At 32.3% G+C, this 20,492-nt stretch overlaps 1 protein-coding gene across 1 annotated transcript in view; it reads left to right on the top strand.

Moving 5' to 3' along the window:
- LOC145310509 (uncharacterized) overlaps positions 1-20,492 on the top strand; it is a 32,502-nt gene that overhangs the window by 5,224 nt on the left and 6,786 nt on the right. The window contains exons 2-5 of the mRNA XM_080150455.1: positions 635-888; positions 3,868-4,130; positions 5,213-5,407; positions 5,572-5,641. Coding sequence (XP_080006581.1) covers positions 635-888; positions 3,868-4,130; positions 5,213-5,407; positions 5,572-5,641 — 782 coding nt within the window. The remainder of the gene's footprint in view (positions 1-634; positions 889-3,867; positions 4,131-5,212; positions 5,408-5,571; positions 5,642-20,492) is intronic.

Raw genomic sequence — 20,492 nt, 5'->3', positions numbered from 1 at the left:
CACATACACACATGCACGCCCACGCACACACACACGCACGCACACACACACACTAACACTTCAACACCTATTCCTGCAGTCCATTGTTACTTTACTTGGAAGAGGTCTTCAAAATAGATAAAAACATTTGCAATAAAAAGCTTCCATGTAAAGCAAAGTTTGGTTCATCTGTTAGCAAGATTATCAATGTATAAAATTTTCAAATCAAAACCTAATTAATTTTACAACACATAATGACTTTTTCCTTTGACTCTTATCAATCTTAAATCCCTCTAATAAATATGCTTTTGTGATATTTGGCCAATCATCCACAAAATCGTTTTTTACTATTGGCATTTAAACTTAACTTAGATGTCAAAAAGAAACAATAACAGAAGCCTTCGTCGCGTCAAAATACTTTTACATTGACTGATTAGTGTCATTTATGATAAGTTTTGTATGGTAAGTGAAAAGACAATGGACAAAATATTTTTTTATGAAATTTTTAGAAACCAAACTCTGTCTAATTCTATTGTAGCTTTTGATTTTTTTTTAAATATTTTGGTGCTTTCACACAAAGTGCTTGTTAAGAAATGAATTCTCTCTCCCGCCGCAATCGCTGCCGCACCTGCCGCCGCACTTGCCGTCGCATCAGCCACGACATCTGCCGCCGCACCTGCCGCCGCACCTGCCGCCGCGTCCGCCGCCGTACCTGCTGCAACCACTGCCGCACCTGCCGCCGCACACGCCGCTGCACCTGCCGCCGCACTTGCCGCCGCATCAGCCGCCGCATCTACTGCATCTGCCGCTGCCGCTGCAGCTGATCCTGTTGCCACGAGGGCCAAATCCAGAGAAAGTAAGGAAGTGAGAGACACCGCCAACAAACCAAAGCGTACAGCAACGAAGGCGGTAATCTCAACATGAAGTTAAGTATCTTGAACGGCGAAAAAAGGTACCTAACATAAACTCTTGTTTCTTAACTCACCCAATGACTTAAGACTTTCAGCAGAGTTATTTTTGATCATTTTTTTTGTACATTTTTGATCATTTTTGAATATTTTGGAGTTATTTTTGATTAATATAACGTGAACTCTATAATAATATATATAGTATTCAATCTATTATCATTGTCCGTACGTCAATATATTTAAAAAAAACCACTATCTCCAATATTTTTTGTCAGAATATTAAATAATCAGTGTATTAACGATTAATGATTATTGATTAAAATATTAATACCTATCGAATAAACTTAATATTCTTGCTTAAGCTACGTCTCAGCCACCTCCACATCTCTGTTTTTTGTCGATTTTTTTGTCGATTTAGCATATAAAATATATGGAACTTGAATGAAAATGAGCAGGGGGAACTAAACTAGCTTATAAATGTGTTGCCACCCCCAACACACACATAGACTAAACGCGATCGGAATAAATATAGTAAATATAGTAATTTTTTTCGTTTCAACGATAATATCTTATATATTAACTATCTTTATTTGTTTATTAATATCTACTGTGTTTCAGATGTCCATACTTGACGTTAAAACGATTCCTCCTGCGGTGCTCCTGGACCAACCCTACCATGACAAACCTCCCTAATGAACAAATTAACCAGGATAACGGTAACTTGAACGATAACGTTGGTCTAAACCTTATGAATCCAATTTACGGTGACTATTTTAACGATTTCGAAAATGAATTCGGAATTAATTGTGTCTTTTCAAGTGAACAAGGAGTTGTACAAAAACTGAAAACATTTAACGAAAATCTTCTCAATATTTTTAGTTTAAATTGTCAGTCATTACATTCTAAATATAGCGATATTGTCTCCACTGTAGACTTCTTTAGACAACATGATATCCACTTAAATGTTCTATGCTTCCAAGAACTATGGCTAAATAAGGATGCAAATATGGATTGCTATGGGATTAATAATTATAATTGGCATGTTAAACTGAGAGCAAATAATAGGGGGGGAGGGGTGGGTATCCTAGTAAGCAGATATTATAAAGTAGATAAACTATTTGATAATTTTTCATTCAAAGAAAATATTCTTGAGTCCATCTGCTTAAAGATCTCCTATAACGGTATGAAGTTCTGTTTATTAAACTGCTACCGCCCACCCAATCAAAGCAATGCTGAAATCGAAGAATTCTTTGAACTATTCCTTGATTTAATTGATAAAATAGCAGCATTAAACATACCATACTTCATTTTAGGAGATTTCAATTTTGACCTTTTCAAAATAAACAATATAAATAGCAATTCTATGAGAATTATTGAATCTTTTTCTTTCAACGGTATCATAAATACTGTTACCAGAGCCACTAGGGTTACTAGAACCACAGCAACCCTTCTTGATTTATTTGGGGTAGGGAATTTTATCCAAAACCTGATGTCATCTTTCGTTCTAACTTCAAAAATCTCCGACCACTTGCCAATTATTAATTCATTCCGAATAGACAAAGTAAACAAACCCAAACTTCCAGATTTTTTTGAAAAAAGAGAATTAAATGATGAAAACTTTGATGCCTTAAACTATGCACTCTACCACACTAACTGGAACCATGTCTTAAGTCAAGACAACGTAAACACTGCTTATGATAATTTTATTTCAACCTTTTTAAAACTTTATAATGAAAAATGTCCAGTTAGGAAAAAACGGAAAAACAAACGCACCCAGCCCCAGCAACCCTTCATGTCAGATTATTTATTACGTTGTAGATTGCATAGAGACATTCTGTATAGTAACTTTTTAAATGACAAAACAATAGAAAATGAAAGTATTTACAATGTCTATCGGAATAATTATAATAGGCAAGTAAGAAGAGCAAAGATTGATTATTATAGAAAACAAATTAGGGACGCAAATGGGGATGGGAAGAAACTTTGGAAAACTCTTAAAGAAGTCATCGGTTTTAATAAATCTTCTCCTGAGTGCACGTACCTCCAAGTGGGCCCAAATAAAATTGAAAATGACCAAGAAATAGCTAATGAATTCAATCGTTATTTTAGTCAGATTGGGTCTTCCCTGAGGCCTGAAATTCCTTCCACCCCCAAAAACTTTTTTGAATACTTACCCCCCCCATGCCAAGATTCCCTCTTTTTCGAACCATTGTACCCCTTTAAGGTTATTAATATTATCCGTAGTATTAAACCTAAGCGTTCCACAGACATCAATGATGTCTCGATGTTTGTCTTGTCTCGCTGTGCTGATACCATTGCCACCCCCCTAACACATGTTTATAATTTATCACTTCAAAATGGCATTTTTCCAGAGAAAATGAAAACTTCTAAAATAGTTGTCCTTCACAAATCTGGTTCACTCAGCGAGGCAGATAATCATCGAGGCATTAGTCTCATTGATAACTTTTCCAAACCCATCGAAAAATATGTCTGTGACACGCTGGTTAAGTTTTTAGAAGACCGGTCTTTTTTTAGCAACCGCCAGTTTGGCTTCATGAAAGGAATCTCAACCTTCCATAATGTACTAAATTTAAGCACAATGATTACCCAAGCACTCAGTCGAAGCGCTTCCTGTATGGCCATATTTTTGGACATAAGGAAGTGCTTCGACATGATAAACAGGGATATCCTTTTTAGTAAACTTGAAAACTCAGGGATAAGGGGGGTTGCACTCGAGTGGTTCCGTAGTTATTATGCAAATAGGAAGCAGCGTGTATTTTTTAAGGGTCTCTTCTCATCTACTATTGAATTTATTATTATTGGCGTACTCCAGGGGTCAGTCCTGGGACCTATTCTTTTTTTAATTTTCATAAATGACCTTGTTTCATGCAGTGAAGAGATACTAATCAATCTCTTTGCTGATGACGCAGTGGGCTTTCTTGAAAAGCAGAATATAATCCAATTAATAAACCTTGCAAAGGAGCTTGTCCCCAGACTGACCCAATGGTACAACGCCAATAAACTTCTCATACACCCCCGCAAGACCAAATGCATGGTCTTCTCCTCCCCCCGAGAGACACTCACCCCTGTTGAGCTCGCAGCCAAGACCAACTTCGAAGTTTATGTAGATATGAATAATCACAATGAAAATGATGAGTCAAAAATTACTAAGTTGGATCTTGTTTGCGGTACCAACGAGGGTAGTGTCAAACACCTTGGAATTCAAATTGACGAAAAAATGAAGTTTTCTTATCATCTAGAAAAAGTCTACAGTAAAGTTTCTAAGATAATTTATAGTATGAAAGTAATGCGACACCTATTGGATAAAAAACATTTAAGGCTACTCTATACTTCTTACATTAAGTCGAATATCGAATACTGTTGTCTCCTGTTCACTGCTTGCCCTATGTATTTGTTAGCACCAATTATTAAACTGCAAAAACAAGCCATTAGAATAATTGAAAATTTACCAAGCAGAGCTCACACAGCTGAATTTTTTAAATCTAATGGCATACTCCCATTCAATCTGTTAATTGAATTTAATGTTTGTAAATTCATGCATGCCTATAAATTAGGCACTTTCCCAAAAATCTTTGAGAACACTTGGAACTTTGTTCAAGACAGACATACATACGGCACAAGGAACAGGAACAATTTTGCTTACGAACCGGGCACTAATAGAAACTTCCTCCTGCACGCCCCTCTTAACTCTTTTCCAACTATCTTTAACAGCCTTCCAATTGAAATTAAGTTAATTGATAATAAAAATATTTTTAAGAAAAAATGTTTTACTTATTTCCTAAACAAGATTGAGTTTTAATTAAAATACAAACTTTTCTTTCTTCTCATTCAATACTGGTTAATACTAAAGTGTATTCAACATTGTTTTTTCTTCAAATCTTTTTTTAAAAAAACACCATCCAAGAAAAGTTTTATTCTTTCTTTTTATTTATTTCTATTTTTAGCCCTCGACTTTCCGTAAGCATTAAACTTAAACTTACTTTGATAATATTTAATAAAACTGTATTCTTCTAACCTCAAATCACAACGAATAGGTTCCATAGGAACCGACACACATACCCAAGTATAGAGTAGCTTGGCCTAACTTGTTTTTTAATCCATTTTTATCGATTTTTACCCATTTCTTAACCATATTTTTAACCATATTTTATTTCATTTATATTTATTTTTATCCAGCAGCTAACGAATCACGCAACCTCTATCTAACAAAAAAACAACAAAATTTAATTGAATTTTTAGCCGAAAATTTATTATTTATTCAAATTTTGATATCGAAAAATTTATTAAAAATGACTGTATCGCAGACTGGTTCTAAGCTCTGTATATGAGGGCAAAGCCTCTGCGCATTTAAGAGTCGTACTCCTCGCTGGAGTCGCCGTAGGCGCCGTGGACGGGTTCTTGGTTGAGCAACTCCTCCAGGATGTCCTGCTGGGCTGTGACCAGGCGGTCCATTGCGGCGATGGCGTCCATGTTGGCGTGGAAGGACCGGGCGTACGTGGGCAATGCTTGAATTAACCGCACGACTAACCCGTAGTTTCCATACATACACTGGAGGATTTCTTCGTCGATGACGCCGTAGCGGGACCTCCTCCAGAGTAACATGTCCCCCTCGTACACGATGCCCATCAACCTGCGCTTGACCGTAAACCAAAGGTCGAAACAGCGCCTGTCTACCCCCGGAAATGGGAGTAGATCAGGCGCTGCCGCGAGGTTCAACAGCTGCTGGACATCGGGTACAGGATCATCTATCTCTTCGCTGGTGTCAAGCATGGCGACGAGTTCCTGTACCTGAGCATGGAGGGGAGCATCCTCGCCTCCAGCTTCTGCCGGAATTTCCGGCGCTTCTCCTGGTATAGCTCCTTGGCCTTGTCCTCCTTCCTCTTCTTGATTTGACATCTTGGAAACAATTAAATCTTGACCCAATTTCCCCCATATTTATACCCCTTTTGTGTTTTAATACCATATATTATGTAATCTTTAATTAAAAAATTTAATAATAAGTAATACACTTTCCCCACTTCCGTTTCCCGCTTATTTTCCCCTATGCTTAATAAACAATTGTTTCCCTCCCGCTTTTTTACCAAGCTATACCAGGAAACCACCCTTTCCCCCCTTTTCCCCACCCCCCCCCCTCTACCTATACCAAACAAAACGCGCCGCTCAGTCTAGCAAGTAGCCACGGTCGTGAACAAACCACTCACCACGTCCCTTTCTTCTTCTCGTTTTTCCCCCCTCCTCCCCTCTACCCCTTCAATCCTTTAACTATTTCCCCATACTTAACAATATCTTTACTTCACCTACTTAGTTTTATAACTATATTTTTCTTTTGTATTTTATCATTTTCTCCTCATTTATCCATTTCCTATTTATTTATGATGCCAATATTATACTGATAAGTTTGACCCATAGCAACATATTAACAGACATCCTATTACTTTACACACTTTTCTGTAATAACATTAACTAAAGTTTATAGCAAGATATCGAGGATTTATTAATAAAATAAAAGATTGATGAATTTATGGTTTTTAAAATTAGTACATTGAATTATTAATAGGGTTATTCGTCATAAAACTGTTCACTTTAAGCCATAGTTAATCAAAATTAGCAAAGTCATTCTTCATAATATTTAAATTTAAATTTTTCACGTATGCATTTTTGTGGATATCTTGTATATGAAGTCATAGAGAACTTGACCAGTATCGGTCCTGGATCAGTACTGGCCACTTTCTGGAGCTAAATCTGGACGCATGCCACTTCCTGAGCAGTAATCTGCTGTGCAATTTCACCCAGTTTGTTTTCATGATAATCCATGTTTTTGTTTGGATTGTATAGAGTTAGTGCCAACTCGGTTTCGAGATAACCCTGCTGGTAAAGTAGCCGGGCTACCTCACGACGCACTTCCTCACTGACATTGTCGCCATTAACTATATTGAGAAGTCGTTGATGTGTTATTGTCAATCGATCGCGTAGCGGCTGCCACATTTGCTGGTATTCTTCCTCTCCGAACATTTTTTCGTGCCTAAACAACAGTAAGATTAAAACTCCACTAAGAGCAAAGCTATAACCAAAATTAAACGCGCGACAACGCGCCACAGTTTTACAGTTTTATTTTACCATGGCCTACTTTCACTTTTACTTTCACCCTTCTCTTTTATAAAAAAGTGAGATTAATATAACCTTTTTTTTGGGGCACCAACCCCCTTCCCCTCATCTTCCCACCCCCCCCCCCTGCCCCCCCGTCCCACTTCCTTATGTCTTTACCCCCTTCACAGCTATGCTGTGACCAGTTCTCAAAACACAAAAATCAGATTCCGGAGGAATCGAGCTTTACATACTTAGGGAAACACTCCCTATATCTCAAAATACCAAAATCAGATTCCGTAGGAATCGCATATGACCTATATTTTATTTTTATTTATTTTGTACACAAGAGGATTTTATATCCCTTCCCAAGAAATAAAAATCAGATTCCGTAGGAATCGAAACCATCACTTTACTCCTTGTTCACCTAGGTACCTAGATACGTTACATAGGTACGGTTTTTTATATAGAGACACATTATCCAGGTATATCTTTGTCACTTTCACCGTTATTATTATTTTATTATTATTTTATGGATTATTGGTTTGGACCAGCGTTGTCGCGATATTTATCGTTGCCCTGTAATTACCAGTGTGGAGGTGTCCTTAGACACGGACAAAACTCCACTCTATAATGAAAATAATTTGTTACAAAGGAACCTGTCAGGACAGGGTTGATAAGGGATCACAACGGGAATAGCAACTTCTCACGAAGGTTTTGGTTCCTTAATTGTTCCGAATTTATGCTTGGAGGAGTTGCAACTGATAGTAGGAGGATGTCTGAAATACACAGCAAGATACTGTATTTATCATTATTATTATTGTTAAGATTTTTTTTTGCACATATAACATTGTATCGGCTTGGCAAGCGTCAAAGTACACCAGTGGCTCCACAACCCTTAAAGGGTTATGCCAACTATCTGGTACAATGTTGCATGGAATTTTTCTTGTAAAATGTTATTTTATCCTACACGAACTTGGCTTGGCAACTAGGTGGAGACGTAGTTCAGCCAATTCCATGCTAGGTACTTAATAATAGTTATTATGTAAATTATTCTTAAATTTGTACCAAACTTAACAAACCAGAAGAATCAAACCAATCAAAGCATAGTAACTTTAATGTATGATATATACTTAATAAAAACATGTTGTACCTTTGAGGAAAATAAATCTTATCTTATCTTATCTTATCCCCCCTTATCAAAAGAAAGGGAGGGGGGAGGGTGGAGTATTTTCCTAACCAAATTTCTGCTGGTTGTCCTAACTAACCATGCAGATCATATAAGTGCCCAAAGTTTTTGAGCGAGCATGGTTATCAGGGAGGGTTGGGACATTGGACTACTAGTCCAAATTAGTTTTATACTAACGTTTTTGTATTCTTTGACAACTTTAAATCCTTTTTTTAATTTGATTGGTTGGTTTATTAAGTACTAGCGGCTTCGTCCCTAGCCTCTAGGGGCTTTGCCCCAAAAGGTGATAACATTTTTTTTTGCCGAAATACGTAAAAGGACCAAGGGAGTCTTCTACAAAAAAAAATGGGGGGGATTTTTTGTTTTTGGGGGGGTTGGGGGTGTCCCACCCCCAAGAAAATAGCCTAAAACCACCACAGGACCAGTAGGTATATTCCCTGAAGAGTAGAATCCGATCGGTTCAGTGGTTACCGAGATCTTAAGGGACGGACGGACGGACAGACAGACAGACATTTGTATTACTTTGTATTATAGATAGTGTTTAAACTTTTCCACCCCTAAACGTATTTTACAGAAGGGGTAATTTTGTATACCATCATCGGGGATGTATGTACATAATTTAAGGGCCATAGTCTTATCCCTTTAGATCCCTGGTGATAAAAAAATTCAATAAAAGTACTGTGAGCTTTTGGGCTGACAATTAAGACTTTGGGTCCTTTCATATAATGGTAAATTATAGTCCATTGTTTCCTCCCTCCCACAAGGATGGAACAATGGACGAAAAATGTTATGAATTAAATGCTGCCTATAATAACATGAGACAGATAAGAAAAGGACAGTATAAATATTAGGGAGGGAGAGGATATTGGGCTGTTTATTTATCCCCAAAGTTTTATAATAAAGTTTGCATATTAGTGGGCCTAATAACTTTGGATACTTTTATTAAACTTTGATTGGTTGGTTTATTATGTTGAGTGTCCAAACGTTTCGATCACTGAATGTAATCTACAATATTCGTAATTTTGTGATTTATCCATGGAGAGGTAAATCAATTTATCGGCCATTGTCTTATCCCTTTAGATCCCTGATAAATATTAGAGAAACAAGAATGACAACATCCATAATACATAATATACTGTCTGAGGACCACCAGCAATGCGGCTTAGAGAACCCGAAGGCTTCAAGTTGCTTATTGGGTGGTAGAAAAAATTTATCAAAAGAGCTAACTGGTATGTATGTACGAACTGACGGACAATACCCAATTATAGAAAAGCAAATTTTTTTCCAGAAGGGCTTCAAAACTGATTAATATCCACTGGATTAGAACAGGTTCTCAGATATACTAAATCATGTATAGCATCGTATAAAGACAATATTTCATAAATCATTGTTGTTAACTTGTTAATCTTAAATTTGTTCATTTTAATAACCGTGAAAAGCTAACTATAATACGATGCGACAAATAACTAGTCCAATCCAAACTAATTTCAATAATCTTATTAAAAGCGAAGCTTTTATATAATATGGGTTGTATTTCATTGATTTGATTAAAAATTGTCGATGGGTGGTGATTCCTATAACAATAAGGTATGATTTAGGAAGCATAGCAACACTATGATCAATAACATAAAGTCTGTACGTCCTGAAAAAACTTTTTTTGTTTGATTCAATTATCCTATTAATCTGCTTTTTGGAGCAATGATTCCTAAGAAAACAAGGTACAATAAGGTACACTTTTATTATATTTTTAGTAGTAAAGCTACTCTATAATTCAGTTTGTCTGTCCATCAATAAGTCCGGGAAAATGTGATTTTCTTGGCTCCTATTCAAGAAAGACAGCTAAATTTTTGGTGAAGATTCCTATGACATACGCCCATCTAACCTATACATTTATTTTAAGATTTGTTTATTAATTGGGGTGCTAGATTGATTCCTAGATTTTTAGGTTTTTCGTGATTTTCTCTATTACTATTCAGGATTAAAGGCTAAAATTGTCAGGAATTCAATATATTCAAAATTTACATATTTCCATCAAGTTTCATTAAGATTTGTCTATTAATTGGGGTTCTTGATCGATTCCTAGATTTTTGAGTTTTCATGATTTAAAGGTTGCATAATTTTAAAGGCTTCATTATTTCCCTCTTCTTTATCAAGTTTAATGATTATTGTATGACACTGCTGTTTAGTAAATTTTTCCTGATATCCATTCATTATTTTTGAGCTTTGCTACTTATGGATGTTGTCACCCTTGTTAAATTAATATTATTCTTATGTTTTGACAATTTTTAAAATATCATATTTCAGAGATTTGCTTTAAGTGATGTTGCTTTCCTTATTTTTTTAGTAGCAAAGCTACTCTATAATTCACTTTGTCCAACTGTCAGTCCATCTGTCAGTCAATTTGTAACAATATGGGAGAAATTTGATTTTCTCAGCCCCTATTCAAGATAGACAGCTGAAATTTTTAGTGAAGATTCCTATGACATATGCACATCTAATATATACATTGTTTTCTTCATTTGTCTGTTATTTGGGGTACCAGATTGATTCCTAGATTTTCATGTTTTGTGATTTTCTCAATTCCTATTCAAGATAGAAGACTGAAACACTCAGATATATACTTATTTTACACTCTACATATTTTCACCAATTTTTATTAAGATTTGTTATTATTTGGGGTGCTAGATTGATTTCTAGATTCCTCATATTTTACATATTTCAATTCAATTTTAATTTCATGTTTCATTATGATTTGTTTATGAATTACAGTGCTATATCGATTACTAGATTTTATTTTTTTGTGATTCAAAGGTGGCATGATTTTAAAGGCTTCATGATTTCTCTATTTTATCAATTTAATGATTATTTTATGATTTTTCTTTATAATTTTTTTTCCCAATATCCATTCATAATTCTTGAGCTTTGCTACTTATTGATGTTGTCATTCATGGTAAAACAATGATTACACACAAAAGCTTAAACAAACATAAATAGTTCTTATGGTTTGTAAGTGAAACTCTTTACTAAGGTTAATCCTGTAATTTCAAGGGATCATCTAGAGAACCCAAGGGCATTAAACTTTTGTCTGAGAAATCCTAACTGTGCATGGTAATGAGTTACACTTGTTACATCTAACAACAAGCAGATGGGCTACATGTTGAGAAATGGTTGTGTGTAAAGCTCTTTACTTTAAAGGAATCCTGCTTTAACTGCTGAAAGTACCCCAAATCTCAACCCTTCAGTTTCAATATCAAAAAAGTTATAGGCATCATAAAATGACATGTTAGGTAAACGAAAATTTAAAAAATTTTCCAGCACTCATGATAGAAATTTCAATATTAAATTGTGTTTGCAACAAAACCACTAGTGTCCAAACTTTTAACCAATAATCATCATTTAAAGAAGTAATAATTTTGTTAATTTTCATTAATCTATAATACAAAGTAGAACGATGTCTGTCTGTCCGTCTGTCCGTCTGTCTGTCCGTCTGAAGCTTAAGATCTCAGTAACCACTGAACCGATTGGGCTCTACTCTTCAGGGAATACACATACTGGTCCTGTGATGGTTTTAAGCTATTTTCTTGGGGGGTGGGACACCCCCAACCCCCCCAAAAAATGAAAATACCCCCCCCCAAAAAAAATTTTTTTTTTTACTTTTTCTTTTTAAATCTAAAATACGAAAAATTAAGTTGATCAAACCTCTTGGGGCAAAGCCCCTAGAGGCTAGGGGCGAAGCCGCTAGTAATGAATATTGTAAATAAATTTATGAGAGGTGATTACAAGGCCAGATACTTTTTTGACCAGATACCAAGCTGATTTCAAATGCCGGATATCCGGCAAATTACCAGTTGTCTAGTCGAATAACCATGTATTGAAGTACCAAAAAATTGTTCTTCACAAAAAATTTTTTTCTTATATGAAGAAAGTTTAAAACTTAAAAATTAAATATCTGTAATACTAACCCTTAATGGTTGGGGTGGGGTGGGGTGGGGGGATGGGTTTTGAACACCTCAACCCATCAAGGTTTTTCTATCACATTTTCTTTGATTGAAAGGTAGAGGGGTATAACTTAGTGACTTTTTAGATATTGGTATGACACATAACTGATAGTTGGATTTTTCTTTGCGGGCACCGGATATCAGCAAACCTGGCCTGGTCATTCAGGGAAAAAGTAAAAATATTTTTTGACTTAAACAAAGCAATTTATGTTACCAAAATACTAAAATATCCTACAGTAGTTTATTCTCATATAAATTATAGGAATTACAGTCAATTTAAGGTTCCAGGTATAATCCTGCAGGTCCTGAACCTCCAGGTCTCCAGAAATCTTTAAATGGCCCCTTTTACAGAATTTTTTGTCTTATAGACTTCAAATTTTAAACTTAGGCTTTTCTAATTTGTCTTCATGACATATAAAAATTTCATAAAAATCCGCTACCATTTACCTGGCAACCACCAATATTTATGTTTTGATATTTCTAATATAAAGTTTACGTAAAGATAAATATTTTCTAAAAAATTGTTCTTCTAGCTTCAAAATTGAAAAAATAAAATTAAAAGCAGGGTTTTTTGTTGTCAAATATAAAAGATTATATTACTGGAAATATGGCCAAACCGGATAACCGGCTCAACTCTATTGATTACTCCCTTACAAACAATTTTGGAGGTGCCATAGATACTCCTAAAGTTTTTAGAAGAGAATTTTATTCCCCCCCCCCCCCCTATATAAAACTTAGCCCTACCTTTACCCCTAACCATTCAGGAGCGGGTGTTTACCCCCCCCTACCAAAAAAAAACACTCACATAAAAATGTTATTTTTAAAAATAATTTCTAAACAATGTGTTGACTAAGTCAATAAGAAGTGATATTGTCCAAATTGACAAGAAAAAAAAATAAAACAGTTAGCTTGCACAAAAAAAGTATCTGTTTTTAACAAAAATTAAAATCAATTGTAAGTCTTCCATAAAATACATATATCAACTTAATATTTCAGTAAATATCTAAATATTTTTTTCTAGAGGCAATTTATCTTAAAGGGAGTGTAAATGTAAAAATTCTCATCATATTATCAAATCTTAACATTTTCTAAGCACCTTCCAATAAACTGATCAACAATTAACAAAAATATCAAGGATTTAGGCCTTGATTTTTTGGTATTTTGGGAGGGAAAGCTGTAAAAACATAAAATTATTAATTCATGTTGTAATAATGTAGAAATTAGTGAATAAAGATTTATTATAAATTCGTATTATTGACAAAAAAATACCTCACTGTCTACAAAGAGTTGAATCTCAGAGGTTATTTGAAATGATAATATCCTTTTTATATTTCAATAAATAACCCACTTAGGAAATTTAGATTACACTTTTACCAGACTGTTTATAAAGAAATATTAACAAATTTGTAATTAAAAGTGGGCGATAGATGGGCCAACTGAAGTTACTTGTATAAAACCTGTTTTTTGCTTTGTGGATTGTGTTAAAAGTAGGCTTAACTGTTAGGAAAAACAGAGAACTATGTCAAAAAGTTTAGATTTAACTATAGAAGGAAAAAAAGACAATTAACTGCACATTTATATAGTCTGGAAATAATCTTGGACATAATAAAAATCGGCGGAAAAAGCCGTTTTTTAAGGAAACAAGAGAACATTTTGCCCTAACTTTGAGATTATGTGAATGAGATACTGTTAAGGTTTGATAATCTGATCATAAATTTTTTTGTTTACAGTTCCTTTAAGAGAAAACCCTCCCCAAAACTAATTTAAAACCTTACCAGGATCTATGGAAAGCTAAACTTTAAAGGAGAATCATATTGGTTCATCAGTTAGGAAGATAATTTTTAGTTGATTATTCTGTTTTCATGCATGGGAATAATTTTACCCTTGGGTAAATTTTTTAGTGGGGGTACCCCAACAGATTATAGGGGGGAATTTACCCCTCCCAACATATTACAAGGGTGATAATTACCCTCCTCAAAATTGTTGATTTTTGGCTCATTTACCAAATAATACTATTTTTGATAAATAACTTATAAGCAATCAATAAAGATTATTGCATATTTCCTCCTTTCTGTAAGCAGTGTATTAAAGAACTAAAGATTTGGCTGATAAGCCAAATAAGGAATAATTTTGATTGATTGCTTATAAATAATTCATCAAAAAATAGCATAGATTTGGTATATAAGCCAAATTAGCAAAAATTTTCATTGATTGCTTATAAGTAATTTATCAAAAATAGCATGATTTGGTAATGAAGCCGATTAAGCATTATTTTTCATTGATTGCTTATAAGTAATTTATTAAAAAATAGCATGATTTGGGGTCATCTCAAAAAACGCCTATCTCAAAAAACGCCTATCTCAGAAAACGCCTATCTCAAAAAACGCCCATCTCAGAAAACGCTTTTTTCATAAAATGCCCACTACATTTAAAAAAAATAAAGCTTAATCATAATTAGTATTCAATAGAATAATAAAATACTTGTCATTCGTGATCTATTATTTAAAACACAAATAAACAGTTACCAAATCGACCAGTCAATAAACTATGTACAAAGATGGATAAAATGGTAAACTAAAGAAATGCTGCTTTTTAAAGAGAATAGGGAAGGTTTAAATAAATGAAAAATGGGGGATGGGAGAAAATTGTTGGATGGAGAACTCATTAGAGGAAAGGATTTAATTATTGAATCTTATTGAAAGTACATAATTTTTGAATCTGTTAAAAATAAGAAGGAATATAGGGATAAGACATTAAAATAACCTCACCATATTTTTCCCCCAAAATTCATCTACTATGGAAAGTAAAATCTGATACTTTTAAAGCATATTATACTAAATAAATATTTTGTATATTATTTGTGTATGTTAATAATTATGCAACATGAATTTAAAATTTATTTTAAGCATAATAAAAACTAGAACAAAATTTCACAACATCTTTATAAAAATATATCTTAACAAATTTACTAGGTTTAGTCATATTCACAATATTTCAACCTGATATTCTGTTAATTCAAGATATAAGGTCAAATGATAATGAAAATAAATAAGAAGTATGTTTTATAGAGCTAATAGTTGTTCATCTTATTTTAATAACTGATAGTTTTATGTGGATTTATGATAATGAAATAAAGAAACTTAAAACATGCATTAACAAGGTAAAAGCTTTTGTTATTAAATTGTGACCAATTTTCAAAAAGCAAACCTTTAGTATGTTGTTGCTCATAATGCTGAAAAAAAAAGTGCCTAAGGAATGTACAAGAGTGACATTATACTTCAGGGATAGATATTTCAATAAGAAGATTATTAATGTACATATTGTACAATATTCATAATACCTTAGACTGACATGTTTCACTACAAGACAATTTTTAAAAATTTTGTAGGCGTTTTATGAAAAAGGCGTTTTTTGAGATAGGCGTTTTCTGAGATGGGCGTTTTTTGAGATAGGCATTTTTTGAGTATAGCCATGATTTGTTGTAGAAGCCAAGCAAGCAATAATTTTCATTGATTTATCTAAAAAAAGCATGATTTGGAATATAAGCCAAATAAGCAAAAAAATTTATTGATTGCTTATAAGTAATTTATCAAAAAAAAGTATGATTTGGTATATAAGCCAAATAAGCAAAAAATTTCATTGATGGCTTATAAGTAATTTATCAAAAATAGCATGATTTGGTAATGAAGCCGATTAAGCATTATTTTTCATTGATTGCTTATAAGTAATTTATCAAAAAATAGCATGATTTGGTATTTAAGCCAAATAAGCAATAATTTTCATTGATTGCTTATAAGTAATTTATCAAAAAATAGTATGATTTGGTATATAACCCAAAAAAGCAAAAAATTTTATTGATTGCTTATAAGTAACTTATCAAAAAATAGCATGTTTTGGTATATAAGCCTTTTAACTTTAAAACTTGACTTGCATGTAAATATTTAAAGATTAAATTAAAGGGTGTTCAAAAATGTGTACATTTTTAAAATTTAACTGTGTGGCTTGTGTTTATAGTAGAAAAATGCTATGTATATTGTTGTATAAAAAAAATTGGGCAAAAAATGCATAGATGTTTAAAATTCAAATTGCATGGCTTGTGTTAATGGTAGAAAATAGATGTGCATACTGTTAGAACTGCTATAAACTCTACTGTTTAACACCAATTTACCAGTTTCACCCAGTTTAAATTTTAAAAATGCAAACAGTCAAGTTTTAAAGTTAAACGGAACATTTGACTATGCATGACTAATCACACAAGCTGCAAAATTTGAATTTAAAATTTGAATTCAACATTTTTGCACACCCTTTATTTTATCAAAAAATAATTTAAAAGTATTTTTATTAAATACTTTGGTCTTTATGATTTACTCACAAGTCAAGTTCTAAGTCTGTTTATCAAAAAAAAAATTAAAAATAGCATGATTTGGCATATAAATTACTTATAAGTGATCAATGAAATTTTTTGCTTATTTGGCTTATATACCAAATCATGCAATTTATTGATAGATTACTTATAAGCAATCAATTACAATAAATGCTTATTTGGCTCATATACCAAATCATGTAATTTTTTGATATATTACTTATAAGCAATCAATCACAATAAATGCTTATTTGGCTTATATACCAAATCATGCAATTTTTTGATAGATTACTTTTAAGCAATCAATCACAATAAATGCTTATTTGGCTTATATACTAAATCATGCAACTTTTTGATAAATTACTTACAAGCAATCAATGAAAATGATTGCTTAATTGGCTTACATACCAAATCATGCAATATTTTGATAAATTACTTATAAGTAATCAATCACAATAAATGCTTATTTGGCTTATATACCAAATCATGCAATTTTTTGATAGATTACTTACAAGCAATCAATGAAAATGATTGCTTATTTGGCTTATATACCAAATCATGCTATTTTTTCATAAATTACTTATAAGCAATCAATGAAAATGATTACTTATTTGGCTTATATACCAAATCATGCTATTTTTTCATAAATTACTTATAAGCAATCAATGAAAATGATTGCTTATTTGGCTTATATACCAAATCATGCTATTTTTTGATAAATTACTTATAAGTAATTAATCACAATAAATGCTTATTTGGCTTGTATACCAAATCATGCAAATTATTGATAGATTACTTATAAGCAATCAATCACAATAAATCTTTTTTTGGCTTGTATACCAAATCATGCAATTTTTTGATAGATTACTTATAAGCAATCAATCACAATAGATGCTTATTTTGCTTATATACAAAATCATTCAATTTTTTAATAAATTAATTATAAGTAATTAATCACAATAAATGCTTATTTGGCTTGTATACCAAATCATGCAATTTATTGATAGATTACTTATAAGCAATCAATCACAATAAATCTTTATTTGGCTTGTATACCAAATCATACAATTTTTTGATAAATTACTTATAAGCAATCAATCACATTTGTTTCTTATTTGGCTTATATCAGACAAATCTTCTCTTTTTTTCATAAACTGCTTACAGGAAGGAAGGGATTAATTATTACTCCTCCTTCTTTTTCTTCACTTCAACTTATATAAGCCACTTTTACTGTAAATGACTGAGTATTTATTTACTCCACCCTCTTTTATCTCACAAGTAAGACCAAATTGTTGTAGAATGCTGATATAAGTAAGCAACTAGTATTCTTTATGGCTTATCAGTAATTTACCACAAAAATGGCACAATGGCACATTTAAGTAAGCCAAAAAAAATGTTAATTGCTTACTTACACGTTTTGAGATTACTAGGGTAGCTGTTATACTAAAATCAGTATTAAAATGATTATTAAAAATATGAAGGCTTGAAATTATTATTTCCATTTCTTCACAAAAATTGCATTAAATATAATTTATTCCAGGTGCAAGAACAATTAATAATCCATCATGAACAAGTGTCATATCTGCTGCAAGGAATTCTCTTACAAGAGCCATTTAGCAATTCATATGAGAATCCATTCAGGTGAGAAGCCATTCAAATGTGATACATGTGAAAAGGCTTTCTCTAACCAAGGTCATTTAACTGGTCATAAGAGGATCCATACAGGAGAGAAGCCATACTCTTGTGATACATGTAATAAGTCATTTTCACAAAAAGTTCATTTGACTGTCCATAAAAGGATCCATACAGGAGAGAAGCCATACTCTTGTGTTTTATGTCAAAAATCTTATAATGATAATTCAAAGCTAAAAAGACATAATAAATCAGCTGAACATTTCAACAAGTTAGAATCTACTAAGAATACAGATTCACTTTCTGCTTCTACCAGTTTTGTTGATTGTGGCGAAGCTGATATTAAACTAGAGATAAAAGAAGAAGAAACTCTTGATGAGGATCCTCTCTCTTTTAATATGGAGGCTGAGAATATTGAAAAAACTATAAAACAGGAAATAGAAGAAGAAGAAAGTCAGGATAATAATTCTCTTTCTTGTGATCAGAGTTCTGTTGAGAATTATATAAAGACTATTAACATTGTGAAAGATTTAATTGAATATGCTTAACTCTAAGATAATAATATTTTTATCTAAAAAAAAGAAAGCTCAATTTTCAGTACCTAAATTAAATAGCTGTATATAAAAAGATGATATTACCTACCTACTAATTTATTTTTTACTTTTTTATGTAAACAAGAACTTTTTTCATTCTTTTTCTTCTACATTTTTAAATTGATTTGATAAGAATTTTAAAGTTATTTCTCTGTGTAAATCTGTAATTCTTGTTTGTTTTCTTTACATATCATTTTTTATTTCTTGATTATTATTTATTTTCAGAACATGAAAATGAAATTTGATACCATGGAATAATAAGAATATCACAAATAAAAACAGGTATTTGGACACTCTTAAGTTAATGGGTTAGAAATTGGCTAAATGTTTATTTATAGTCTATGGAAGTTTTTAGGCTATTTTATATTTTATATACCTATAGAACAACACCTTAAAGTAAAAAATAAATTTTATAAAATTGTGTCGTCATTATCTAACTAAAATACAAGCTATTTATAATTAGAGTCTGTCCGACCGTCCATCCCAAACAGTTACCTCTTTTTTTAAATTTAAATAAGTTAGAATTTTACTATCGATTTCAAATTTTGCATGGTGATTCCTGGTACGATTTAAAAAGCGTAGCAACTCTATAATTGTTATAAAATTAAATGTACTCCATTTCAAACATGTTGATTTTCAAAAATTTTTAACAACAAATTTGGATGTGATATAATTATCCGATTGGATTTTTAGAATACTGATTAATGTTCGTTTGTCCTTCCATTTCAGAGCTTCGCATTCATGGATGTTGTCATCCTTTTTATAATTTTTCTTTATAAATTCATGTACCTAACCTCGAAAATTTATGTAAGGGTATCTTGTTTTAATTTAATATCAATATTTTATATGGAAAGCAAATCTACAATTTTGCTATCTGTCAGTTTATACACATTAAAATCAGGGATCTAAAAGGATAAGACAATGTCCGATAAATTAATGTACATGTATAAAATTAATACACAAAATTACTCCTTCTGTAGGTATAAATTTTTGGTTGAAACGTTTGGACACTCAACTTAGAATACCAACCAATCGGAATGCATTTATAGTCCCCAAAGTTGTTGGTCAAACGAATAATAAAACATAATTATAAAACATCTAGGACTGGTGTAATAATCAGCTCAATGTCTCCTCCCTCCCTTTTCCCGCAATAATCTTTATTTAAAATAACATCATATCATATTTGCTTGTTCAGTTACAGAGAGAAATCAATTTATATTATAAGGTATTTATATATTATTTATGTCATAACTCCAGACTTATTCTCTTATGCTATTCAATGCTTATGTTCAAGGTCAGTCCGTCCGTACCTCTGTCCGAAATTGTAAGATCTTTTCATTATTTTAGTCATGTTAGAATTGTCCTTTTAATCTCAAACTTATATTGTTATTCCAGTAGTAGTTAGGTACTATTTAGAAAGCGTAGTAACTGTATAATCATTACCAGAATTTCTGTACGTCCATTTGAAACATGTTGATCTTTGAACTCATTTTTTTAATACTTATTCCTTTTACAATAAGGCACACATTTACTAGGCATCATTTCTATAATTAAATTCTTATCTTATTTAATTTAATTACAATTTTGTTTAGACACATACTTTTATAATCGGCCTATTCAGTTCTGACACTCTACAAATGTTAATGATCATTTGATCTACCATTTAAGAGCTTTGCTGTTATGAATGTTGTCATTTTTGTTTTATTAATGTTTGTAAAAATTTGC

Source organism: Acartia tonsa, unplaced genomic scaffold (assembly GCF_053477335.1).
Source record: "Acartia tonsa isolate MP-2025a unplaced genomic scaffold, ASM5347733v1 sca2, whole genome shotgun sequence".
NCBI lineage: Eukaryota > Metazoa > Arthropoda > Copepoda > Calanoida > Acartiidae > Acartia > Acartia tonsa.
The sequence above is the reverse complement of the archived record's forward strand: the minus strand, read 5'-3'. Positions and strand labels throughout refer to the sequence as shown.